The sequence below is a fragment of the Juglans regia genome, chromosome 14 (genome assembly GCF_001411555.2).
Source record: "Juglans regia cultivar Chandler chromosome 14, Walnut 2.0, whole genome shotgun sequence".
NCBI lineage: Eukaryota > Viridiplantae > Streptophyta > Magnoliopsida > Fagales > Juglandaceae > Juglans > Juglans regia.
The window spans coordinates 17,616,065-17,629,211 of record NC_049914.1 but is presented as its reverse complement, the minus strand read 5'-3'; the positions used below and the strand labels follow the sequence as shown (position 1 = coordinate 17,629,211).

Genomic DNA, 13,147 nt, shown 5'->3' with positions numbered 1-13,147 from the left:
GAAGGGAGTTGGGGTGTTCTCGACGCCGATGGACTTACCAGTGAGACATTTGGAGGAGATTGAGGTGGATGAAGAGGGGAATGAGTCGGATGACTTAATGCACTCCGTGGAGGATGAACTTTTCATCCCTGAGGCTTGCGGTTTTGATGAACTTTCGGTGGGGAGTGGTTTTCAGGATAATAAAGTGGGGAACCCAATCCCGTTGAACTTTTATTTTCCAGATCAAGTCTCAGATTGGGTAATACACAAAGCAAAGGAAATTCAAAATGTGGTAGGGATAGCGTGTGATGGGTATGAGGAGCAGTTCATAGCTTTGTTAGCTGCTTTGGAAGCTGGGCACCGCCAAAATAAGAAGGGGAATCGAAGAAAAGCCGGGAATTGAAAAGATTGATGTGGTCGATGAACTCGGAAGGTGGTTCTAGTAGGAATAGGGTAAAGGGGAAGGGGCTGAATGTTTCCCAATGAAGCCCAAGATTGTTTCTTGGAATGTTAGGGGCCTCAATGTGGTAGAGAAACGTCTTCGGATTAGACATTTAATTCGCGAGTGGAAAGCTGACATTGTATGTCTTCAGGAGACAAAAATGAATATGATTAGCAGGAAGATTGTGAGAAGTTTATGGAGCAACATATATGTGGACTGGGTTTATTTGGCCTCTTCAGGGGCATCGGGAGGCATTGTGGTGATGTGGGACAAGAGAGTGATGGAGAAAGTGGAGGAATATATAGGGAGACATTTGATAGCCTGTGCTTTTAGATGTGTATCAGATGGCTTTTTGTGGGCTTTTGCAGGTGTATATGGGCCGAATCAAGATTCAGATAGAAACATGCTGTGGGATGAGATGGTAGGGGTGCATAGTTGGTGGGAGCTCCCTTGGTGCATTGGTGGGGATTTCGATGTGGTTCGTTTTCAAAGTGAATGTTCTGGAAGTAGAAGATTGAGACCAGCAAGTTTGGAGTTCTCGGAATGTATCTTTGACTTGAATTTGATCGACCTTCCACTTGTTGGGGGTGTTGCAACTTGGTCAAATAATCAGACTTGGTCCCGGCTGGACCGTTTCTTAATTTCACCTGAGCTGGAAAGTCATTTTCCGGATATCTGGCAAACACGTTTGGTACGCTTAGCTTCAGATCATTGGCCAATTTTGCTTGATTGTGGAGGTATTCGTAGTGGTAAAAGGTATTTTAAGTTTGAAAATATGTGGTTGAAGTCTGAAGGGTTTGTAGATAGGGTCAAACAATGGTGGAGATCGTATCATTTTGAAGGTACACTTAGCTACATTTTTGCAAGTAAATTGAAAGCACTAAAAAGAGACCTAAAGGAGTGGAATCAGCATACTTTTGGCAATGTAGAAGATAATAAAAATACCAAGTGGAAGGAAATACAGGAGTTAGAAAGATTACAAGAAGGGAGACCACTTACTGAGGAGGAACAAGCTCATAAAACTATGCTGGCTGCAGATCTTGAGAGAATAATTCTACAAGAAGAGATATCATGGCGCCAGAAATCAAGAGCCCTTTGGTTAAAGGAAGGGGATCGGAACACAAAGTTTTTTCATAAAATGGCAAATTCTCATAGAAGAAATAATACCATTGAGATGCTGAAAATTGAGGGGGTCGAGTGTAGAGAAGAAGAGGCTATAAAAGACCATGTGGTAAATTTTTTTGGTGAGCTTCTTACTGAACAAGTGGGATGGAGGCCGACTTTGAATGGGTTGGTTTTTGGTACTAAAGAATTGGAGGAAGTCGCAAGGATGGAAAGGGCTTTCGAAGAGGAAGAGGTCTATGATGTAGTAAAGAAAATGACAAAAGATAAGGCCCCCGGTCCGGACGGTTTCTCCATGGGTTTTTACCAAGAATGTTGGGAGGTGATAAAGGGGGATCTCATGAAGGTGTTTCAAGAGCTTTTCTCGGTAGGCAAATTTGAGAAAAGCCTCAACACCACTTTTCTTGCTCTAATCCCTAAAAAGGTAGGGGCCTCTGAGATTTCTGACTTTCGGCCTATTAGTCTAGTGAGTGGCACGTACAAGATCATTGCTAAAGTACTTGCTAACCGTCTAAGTGGGGTATTGGGACAGATCGTTACTAAGCCCCAAAATGCTTTTGTGAAGGGTAGACAAATACTGGATGCGGTTCTAATTGCTAATGAATGTCTGGACAGCCGTGTGAAAGCAGGTAGCCCAGGGTTGATGTGCAAGCTAGACATGGAGAAGGCATATGATCATGTTAATTGGGATTTTCTTCTATATCTACTGGGTATGTGTGGATTTGGAGAAAAATGGAGGTCATGGATCAGATGGTGTATCTCCACGGCAAGATTCTCTGTGTTAATCAACGGCAGTCCAGAGGGTTTCTTCCCGAGCTCTCGTGGCTTGAGACAAGGGGATCCATTGTCTCCATTACTTTTTGTTATTGTTATGGAGGCACTAAGCAGGATGATTTCAGCCTTAGTGACTAATGGTTATATGTATGGCTTTCAGATTGGATCGGCAAGTAGGGGTACCACTACCATCTCACATTTATTATTTGCAGATGATACGCTTATTATGTGTGAGGCTGAATTAGATCAACTGAGGGCTGTGAGGGCATTGTTGCTTTGTTTTGAAGCAGTGTCTGGTTTAAAAGTGAATTATGATAAATCTGAGTTGGTGCCTATTGGAGAGGTTCAAAATTTGAGAGTATTGGCTGGCATACTGGGTTGCAAGATAGGGTCTCTCCCTATGAACTATTTGGGATTACCTTTGGGTTCAGCCTCGAGGGCGATTTCTATTTGGGATACAGTGATTGAAAAAGTAGAGAGAAGATTGGCAGGTTGGAAGAGAATGTATCTGTCAAAAGGGGGCCGGATTACGCTTATTAAAAGTACGCTCTCTAATCTACCCACTTACTTCTTATCCTTATTCCCTATACCGGCTAGTGTAGCGGGACGTCTTGAGAAGATACAAAGAGACTTTCTGTGGGGGGGTCTAGGTGAAGAATTCAAATTCCATTTAGTCAAGTGGGAAATGGTGTGCCGTTCGATCTCCAATGGTGGTTTGGGTATTAGAAATTTAAGGATGTTCAATCGGGCACTACTTGGCAAATGGTTGTGGCGGTATATTAAGGAACCGGATGCCTTATGGAAGATAGTGATTGAGAACAAATATGGTAGTCTTGAGGGGGGTTGGTGTACTAGAGATGTTCGAGGGGCCGCTGGTAAAGGGCTATGGAAACACATTAGGAGAGGATGGGTGGTTTTCCATCAGCATACAAGATTGCAATTGGGTACAGGTGCAAAGATCAGATTTTGGAAGGATGTTTGGTGTTCCGATAATGCTCTACAAGACAGGTTTCCTACACTTTTCATGATTGGAAATGCTAAAGATGGCATGGTGGCGGAGGTAATGGAAGTTGAAGGTAGAAACATCCAATGGAATATCAATTTCTTGCGGGCAGCACATGACTGGGAGATGGGTAGTTTTGTAGATTTTTATAGTCTTTTATACTCTTGTCGCCCAAATACCCAGCATACAGATGATTTGTGGTGGAGTCCAACAAGGAAAGGGATCTTCACTGTTAGCTCCTTTTATAAGGTACTTACACAAGTTCCTGACAGACAATTTCCATGGAGAAAGCTTTGGCGCAATAAGGCTCCTCTCAAAGCTTCTTTCTTTGTTTGGACAGCGGCTCTGGGGAAGATACTTACTACGGATAATCTAAGGAAAAGAAACATAATTATAGCTGACTGGTGTTGTATGTGTAAAAAAGGGGGTGAATCGGTGGATCATTTACTTTTACACTGCGAAGTAGCCAGGACTATTTGGGATGCGGTGTTTAACAAAGTAGATTTAGCGTGGGCTATGCCAGAAACTGTGGTGGATGCTTTGGCCTGTTGGACCACAATTGGAGGTGCGAGACAGATTAAAGAGGTTTGGAAGATGATTCCAAACTGTATTTTGTGGTGCTTATGGCAGGAGCGCAATGAGAGGATTTTTGAAGACAAAGAGAGATCATTAGCGGAGCTAAAATTGTTATTTTTTAGGACCCTATGTACTTGGGCTAATGCTGTGGTCTTTAATGGCACAGATTTTCATGAGTTTTTAGTTTCTAATGCTCCCACCTAATTAGGATGCGGGCATTAGAACATTTATTTGTAATTGACATTTGGCTGGATGAATATATACTTATTTTACTTATAAAAAAAAACATGGAGAGAAACACGCTTAAGTCTGTGTTTCACTTAACTGGCATAACATGGAGTGAAACACGCTTGGGTCCGTGTTTCACTTAACTTGCATAACATGGAGTGAAACATGCTTGGGTCCGTGTTTCACTAAACTTGCATAATATGGAGTGAAACATGTTTGCGTCCGTGTTTCACTTAATTTGCATAACATGGAGTGAAACACGCTTGGGTCCTTGTTTCACTTAACTTGTGGTTAACCACGCTTGAGTCTATGGTAGCATAACATTTTTTATCTTTCTTAATGCATGAGAATTTAGTAGGCTTCATGAACATTTCTAACATGGCATATTCTTGTACATGACATAGCATAACATGACATTCTTGTACATGGCATAGCATAGCATGACATATTCTTGTACATGGTATAGCATGGCATAGCATAACATGGCATTTTCTTATACATGGCATAGCATAACCTGACATGATATAACATGCTCTGAACTTTTTATGACATTCCATGGCATACATGATCTAAGTACTACATGAACATGGCATACATAATCTAAGTATTACATGGACATGGCTTGCATAATCTGGCTATTCCATTACATGGCATACTTGAGTTAAATTACTACTTGAACATCTCATGGCTTCCATGTGATTTTAGTAACATTCAATCCATCAGACAACAAATTCATTCATTCAAGCATAATCTCATATTTCATCAAAGATCGTGAAAGGATTCTAATCTTGACTTGTCTTTTAGCGTAGCGTAGATAACCATCATAAGCACATCATATTTTCATACATAACAATAATATTCACAGTACGCATGCATTTATATGATCATACTATTTATCTCTTAGCGCTGCTTCCTGATTTCCAACTTCTAGCGTGTTACCTATACGAGGTACTAGATGTTACTAATTTATTAGTGAACTTGTCTAGCATTCTAACTACTTAAAATCATACTGTAGAGATAATATAATACATATTCAATTAAAATTACTACGTATTAATATTATTCAAAACCCATAACATATCCTTTAAAATATAACTTAATTGTTGTATTAAAATATAGGAAGGCCCAAGGCCAATTGGGAAAACAGTCCACTTAGAATTTTAAAGAGGCATTCGGCTGAATAGGCCTAAGGCCCAAGGGCCTATTCCAGATTAAAGGAAGAAGCTTCCTTTGGAAAGCACAAGGCTAACACAGAGTGCTCGAGAATGTGGGAGGGAGTTGTGTAAAATCTTACCGAGAGAGGGGCTGAGTGTGACGGCGGCTCTGGGTGGCTGGACGTGACATCGGTGCAACTGGGAGGTTCCTCTGGTGGTGCGACACCGAGAGAGGGAGGGAGAGAGAGAAAGAGAGAGTTTAGAGAGAGATAGAATTGAAAACTTAATCACTGAGAGAGAGGAAGGTTGCGTGCGACGGCAGGGGCTTACCTGAGGGAGTGGGTGCGACAAGAATAGGTTGGCCGGCGTTTTCTATGGTGGTGTGGGAGGTGCTCCGTCGAGGTGGCTGTTGGTTGCCGGGAGGGAGGCTGCGGTGGTGCTTGCGAGAGTGGGTTTCTTTCTCTATGTGAAAGAGTTTTTTTCCAGGGATTTTTGTGTGTATAATCAGAGGCTTTGTGGGTTTCTTATAAGCGACAGGAGGGAAGCAACGTGAATCTTTAGGAGATTGGCTATAATTCGAAATTGCCTAAACTTTAGGAACTTATTCCTACGATGATTCAGATTCTGAGAGGATTTTGAAGAGTTTGAGTTGGAGTTAGTCATGAACTAGGAACCAAATCTAATATGGGAACCTAATGGATAAACTATACGAAGGTTTTGATAGGAAATGAATCACTAATTTAATTTATCTGTTAGCATATTTCCTAAGATGATAATAAAAGTGAAATAAATAAAATAAAATAACAAAAATATAATGCTAATTTTAAGCCCTAAATTTAGACCCGTATGTTACACAACCACCACGAGAGAAATGAACATCACAGTTATTATCCACCAATTGTCCAACAGAAATCAAATTGGTAGATAATCCAGGAGAGACAAAAACATTTCGAAATGAAGAGTCGAAAGTACCAACAACAGTAATAGAAAGTGTACTGCCATCAGCAATCTGAATAGGTTGCGTGCCTCCATACTTACGAATACCATGGAGACCCGTACATTGCAGGCCTAGTTCGTAGCCGTAAAAGTAGATACAATCATCTGTTGGACCATGGCAGGTGTGAGAACAGACAAGTCAGAGCTTATAGTGGGGGGCACAGAAGAAGACGAGGACTGAACGATGGCTTGAAAGGCTTGGCATTGGCGATTCTGAGGCTGCACTTGACAGTCTTTGATGATACGACCCTCTTTCTTGCAATAGTTACAAACTTTCTTAGGACAGTTGTGAGCAATATGACCAAACTCTTTGCAACTAAAACACTGCAACTTGTTCCTCCCTCTTCCTTGTGCTGCATAGGCTACATTCACAGCCTTTGAAAAGACCTTCTCAGAAGTCATATCCATCTGAGTGGATAACCGCTGTTCTTCACGCAATAAATCTCCCAACAAATATCCAAAGAAGGAACCGGATTACAGTTCAATAAACCGGCTCGAACATGCTCAAATTCAGGTTGAAGCTTCAGAAAAAATTGATTGCGTTGACTCTCAATATGAACTGCTTGAATAGCCGTGAGTACTGCAGTGGGAACCTTAGCGTTAATAATAGCAGAATACTCGCTCCAAAGATTAATAAAACTAGAATAAAATTGCTCAATAGTCAAATTACCTTGATTGTAATTGCTAATTTCCAACTCTAATTGGAATTTCCGAGCGCTATGATCTTGATGATAAATACGGTAGAGATAATCCCACATAGCCTAAGCCGTAGTAAAACAGCGAAGATTGGTCACAAGGTGAGACTTAGGAGATGTTTGGATTCGCAAGTTATCTCAGCTCATCTCATCTCATCTCAACTCATCTCACTGCTATTCATTACTATTCAGCAACTTTAACTCACAAATCTCACTACTATTCACAACTCATCTCATTACTATTCACAATCCATCTCAACTCATCTCAGCTTATCTCAAGTCATCTTCGAATCTAAACGTCTCCTTAATCGTCCCTAACAGCCAAGAGACGACCTTAGCATCCTTGCCTCCCATTGAGCAAATTCTTTTTCATCAGTGGGAACTTGAGCAGAACTATCAATATGATTTGATAATTCTTTTCCTTTCAAAAAAATTTTAAATTGAAATTCCCAAATTCTTTCCAGTGAAGTGAACAATAGTATTCTCAATGGACATGATGACAGTGACTGAAAAATAGATGGAGAAGTTAAATATTCTCAATAGACCCAACGAAATAGACTTAGACAGTCATGGTAAGACAAACAGATGGGCCAAGGTAAATAATAACTTAAACAACAAGACCAATGAGAAGAAGCCCAAATATCTAAAAGATATATCCCATGGTGATACCTGCCCAAACAAACAGAAGAAAACGACGACCAACACCATCGTCAGCCACGCCAGAAGTGGTCGACCACCACTCAGCTTCACACAGAACCTGTTGACAACCTCAAAGCCACCCACAGATGCCGGCAACCACCACAAAAATTGCCGACTGGCACAAAAACAACACTCGCAATTGCCGACAACCACCAAGAAGACGAGTCTACAAGTCGGAACCCCACAGACGTGCAAGAAAACACTTAGGGAACACCACGAACTCAGACACTCACCAATGTACGAGAACAAAGAAGATAAAAAGAATTCCTATCGTTGCAACTCAGAAACTCTCAAGGATTAAGACCACAGAGAAACGATAATTAGAGTAGGGGCTCTGATACTATGTCAAATTGGTCTGAATACCCTTTCCATAGGGATTGCTTTCATTATATAGAAGGAATTTTACACAATAGATGCTAGATTTCCAGCGCCTAATATCTATACAAGGTAAGTATTTACACAATTGTGTATATATCTATCTAGAAAGTAAAGTATCTAACTATACAGGAAAATGTTACTAAAATTACAATAATGATACTCAAATCATATCTCCATGACAATATATTGAGTGTAGGTGGTGAATGGAATCACACACTACTTGGGAGGAAGTTCTTGCTCTTTATAACGATTCCAAGGTGCTCCAATTGTTGCATTGACTAGTGTTTTTGGAGTATGGCCAATATGCAGCTTGGGCATTCTATTGGGGCATTACATGATACCTCAATAGCTGTGTAGGATAAAAATAAAAAGATACAATATATGCTATATGCATATTCATATCCTCCATAGAGGTGTCATTGACTTTAAATTCAAAATATTATTATATTATTGTTGTTTTTATTATTATTTAACTTTTTTACCCTCCAGAATGCTCATTTAGTTGCTGATATATGTCTTTTAACATTGTTGGCCTGTTCCTTCTTGGATTTGGTCTACTGGGGTTGAATTTGAAGCAAGACCTTTGCTTGTATGCTATTTTATACTGGTACTTAATGTGTTTGTATGTATGACACAAGGGAGAATGAAAACTATAGAACTTTTAATAAGTTAAAATGTGTTTTAAAACTTACATAGAAAGGCGCGATGGTTTGTGATTGTTTAGTTTTTAAGGTTAGGTGGTCGATACTTATAATCCTATCACCACCAACAGGTAATGGTGTTGTGAATTTCAATCATTGGGGGATTGTCTGTTGACTACTAATTTGAATCAGGAAAACCTCCGAGAGAAATTAGCTTTTATGTCAAACTCTTATTTTGTGTAAATTAGTAGCTATGAATAGTCATTGACTCTTAGGATAAGGCAGAAGGATGAGTACTTTCCTTGTACCTAGGGAGGCGTCCAAATTACTTTTACTGAAAAAGCTCCAACCTTGGTGATGGTTACCAATAATCTGTGGAAACATTTTAGGACCAGGGTCCAACATGGTGTTCGATTCATGCTTTTCATTTTCATCCTATCTAATAGGAATGTCTTTAAAGTTTGAAGTTTATACTATTTTTTGTACAAGTGTCCTCTTTCAGTTTGGGGGTGGGGGGCTGAGGGTGGGGGTGTTGTTGCTTTATATTTTTGAAAGTTGCCATTAATTTTGGTTAATTTAGTTTGCTATGGATCTTGTCTCTTATGATTGTTTCATTTAGGTAGGATGTCTGAAGGAATACTGGTAAAGCCAGTATAGTGGGATAAAACCATTAAATGCCATCATGTTCAGTGCTTATTTTATGAAGTCAAAGTATATTATTACATTTTTTTTTTTTTTTTGTGTGTTTGTGACATAATTGATGGTTTATAAGCTTCCATATCCTCTATGGCTCTGAGGAATAATAGATTGTAAATCTAATTGGTTCTAACGGTATTGCATGTTTCCACGCGCTCTCCTTGTGGGAGGAAAGCCTATCATATTCCCAATTAGACATAATTGGTTTTGGTATATATTATACTGTAGTCGTGATTGAATTACACTGGAAATAATTTCTTTTTAAAAAGATTTTTACTAACACTGTGATGCTCTAAAATTCTTGTGAGCTATTGGGCTCATGTGTGCATGTAATGCTTTATGGATTAGAAATTTAGATGAAACTTCACTGTGAATGTAACAATCGCTAGGCATATGGTTGGCACATTTTTTATGATCATCATGGTGCTTTTCTCTTCCCATGCAGAGAACGAAAATAGTATCTGATCTGCTGATATCTGTTTCAAAAGCTGAGAGACAGGAAGCTAGAATGAAGGTACGGCAGGACTCTTTGAGACTCGGCAATGTGGGTGTTATCAGGTATGCCGTTAATTGAGTTTGCTTCTGGTAACAGTATTTTGAATATATTTTTATGCCTTTTTGGCGACCATGATAAATTCAGAGAAAGTACGAGATGAGAAAACATGGTCAAAGAAAAGACAATGAATTTTTAATGATGTTAGGTTGCACAAAGAAATTTAAAAAAAAAAAGCCCTTAAATAGTCTGCAAACAAACTTTTGTCACACAAGTATAAAATGTAACAAACACTAACATGCTGCTTCCAATGAGCAACATATCATATAACCATCGATCTATCATAGGATGCAATTATAAACTATTACCAAGTCCAGAAAAGTCCTTATTTAAGGATTTTACAGTCGTTACTAAAGGAAAATTCAAGGGGCCGAATTTGTCTACATGACATTCATTAACAAAAATCCACCTCTTGCACTGTCTAGCCTTAGGTTCTGTGTTTTGACATATAAAAACTATGAGGAATAGGTTCAATGCGTAAAAGATAGGTAATTTCGAGTTCTAGGGTGATTTCTAGAGAAAACTTGCATTGAATTCAGTTTGGAGATTGCACAATGGAGTGCAGCCCCGAGGAACCTTTTAGGACTTGAAAGATGTGCTGCGGATTTGTCGCAGTAGTGGAAAAACAGATGGTTAGCATACTGTTTTCACTTCTTCAGCGGCTTGTCCCGTTACTTGAGATTCCAAGCGAAGTGTCCCATCCCTTTGAGAGCCACAAGCGGTTTACTAGTCAAACTTGTTTGATGCGTTTTTTTAAGGTAATCTTCTAGTGGGGCACATTGAAAAGTGCTTTAAGGTAGCAACAGTCCTTCAGTGGTTCGTTCGGTTGCTTTATGATCTTCTGACTTGGGAATTTGATGGAATTGCAGTGGGCCACAAGGGAAGGTATTGAGATGGCAGATGAACCTGTTTTCCTTTAAATTCCTTGCCATCGTGTCAACATAGCTCAATTTCATCCTCTAACTGGATGTTACACAAGGTGAAGGAAATCCAAAACGGTGTGGGGATTGCGTGTGAGGGCTTTGAGGTACAATTCATGGCATTGCTCACTGCCATTGAAGTAGGGAATGCTCAGATTAAGAAGTTAGGGTCCAGAAAACAGAAGGAGCTAAAGAGATTGAGTTGGTCTATTAATTATGAAGCAGGGCATGTTTCGTCAATGGAAGGTGGACATTGTTTGCTTGTAGGAAACAAAGATGGAAATTATTTCAAGAAGTATTGTTCGGAGCTTGTGGAGCTGTCCATATTTTGGTTGGGCTTATTTTGCATCTCTTGGGGGTGGAGTACTAGTTATGTGGGATCGAAGGATAGTGGATAAAATTGAGTACATTGGGGTTTACACAGTAGCATGTTCCTTTAAGAATGTGGAAGATAATTTCATGTGAGATTTTGCTGGCATTTATGAGCCGAATTTAGACATCAGTGGAAGTTTTTTATGGGAGGAGATTGCTAGGTTGCATAGCTGGTGGGACTTGCCATGGTGCATAGGTTGTGATTTTAATGTTATCATATTCCCAAGTGAGAGATCGGGGAAGAGTAGACTTTGGCCTACAATGATGGAGTTCTTGGAGTTTATATTTGATTTGGGCTTGGTGGATATTCCTCTTATGGGTGGATCATTCATGTAGTCTAGATTTGACAGATTTTTAGTCTCCTTGGAATGGGAGACTTATTATCCGGAGTTATGTAAGAAAAGATTACCTCACCTTTGTTCGGATCATTTTCTTATCTTGTTGGATTGTGGAGGTATTCGAGGAGGGCGTAGGTACTTCAAGTCTGAGAATGTGTGGCTAAAAACTGAAGGTTTTGTGGAAAGGGTAGGCAATGGTGGTCCTCCTATTAGATTGAAGGCGCTCCAAGTTTCACTTTTGCAGATAAGCTGAAAGCTCTAAAAAACATTTGAAGATATGGAATGAACAATCTTTTGGTGATATAGGTGATCGAATGAAGTCTCTATTGGAGGAGCTGCATGAGGTAGTGAGGGTAGAGGAGGGTAGGGCACTATTTATGGATGAATTCTCTTAAAAGACATAGTTAGTTTCAAAACATGAGAGGGTCACCTTATTGGAAGAGATTTCAAGGCGTCAAAAATCTTGGGAACTATGGTTAAAAGAGGGGGATTGAAGAATGAAGTTTTTAGATAGACTGACCAATTCACATAGGACCAAAACCATTGAGATGTTGAACATCAATGGAGCTGTTTCTATAGAGTCTTCCTTGATTAAGGAGCATATTGCTGGTTTTTATGACAATTGCTTATCGAGCAGGTGGAGTGGAGGCCTAAAGCTCAATGGGCTAGCTTTAGAGACTGTTGAGCATCAAAGTGCTTCCTGGCTAGAGAGACCCTTTGATGAGGCAAAGGTTCATGAAGTGGTGAGGAGGATGGTCAGTGATAAAGCATTTGGTCCTGACGGTTTTTCTATGGAATTCTTCCAATCCTATTGGGAAGTGGTGAAGGATGATTTTGATGAAGGTCTTGCAGGAATTTTTCTCGTTTGGGAAATTTGAGTAAAGCCTCAATGTCGCTTTTGTTGGGCTTATTCCCAAGAAGGCTGGGGCTTTAAATTTCAAGGATTTCCAGCCTACTAGTCTTGTGAATGAGGAAGACAAATATTGCATCCACCACTAATTTCCAATGAATGTTTAGATAGCAAACTAAATCTGGTGATCTGGGTATATATGCAAACTAGATATGGAGAAGGCTTATGATCATGTTAACTAAGACTACTTACTATACTTGCTTGGGAGGTGTGGATTTGGGGAGTGATGGTGCTCATGGATTAGGTCTTGCATCTCCACAGTGAGGTTCTTAGTTTTGGTGAATGGTAGTCTAGTTTGGTTTCTTTAACAGCTATTGCGGGCTAAGGTAGGGAGATCTTTTGTCCCCTCTTTTTTTTTGTCATTGTTATGGCGGCGCTTAGTAGAATGATGTTTGCTATGGTTGGAAATGGCTTTATGGCTAGGTTTTTAGTTGGTGACACCAATCGGGGTACTCTTAACATTTCATAATTGTTGTTTGCAGATGATACTTTGTTTTTTTGTGAGGTAGAGCAAAATCAGATCTGTTCGTTAGGGGCACTCCTACTTTGCTTTGAAGCCGTGTTCGGTTTGAAAGTGAAGTTATCCAAGTTGGAGTTGGTTATGGTTGGAAATGTTTGCGATCTCCAGATGTTGGTTAACACTCTAGGATGCAAGGTCTCCTCCTTTCCCA

At 39.9% G+C, this 13,147-nt stretch overlaps 1 protein-coding gene across 3 annotated transcripts in view; it reads left to right on the top strand.

Annotated features, from left to right (window-relative positions):
* LOC109013994 (serine/threonine-protein kinase TOUSLED) overlaps positions 1–13,147 on the top strand; it is a 43,905-nt gene that overhangs the window by 16,583 nt on the left and 14,175 nt on the right. For all 3 annotated transcript variants that reach the window (XM_018996287.1, XM_018996286.1, XM_018996285.2), the window contains exon 7: positions 9,829–9,941. In XM_018996287.1, the coding sequence (XP_018851832.1) occupies positions 9,829–9,941 (113 nt within the window). The remainder of the gene's footprint in view (positions 1–9,828; positions 9,942–13,147) is intronic.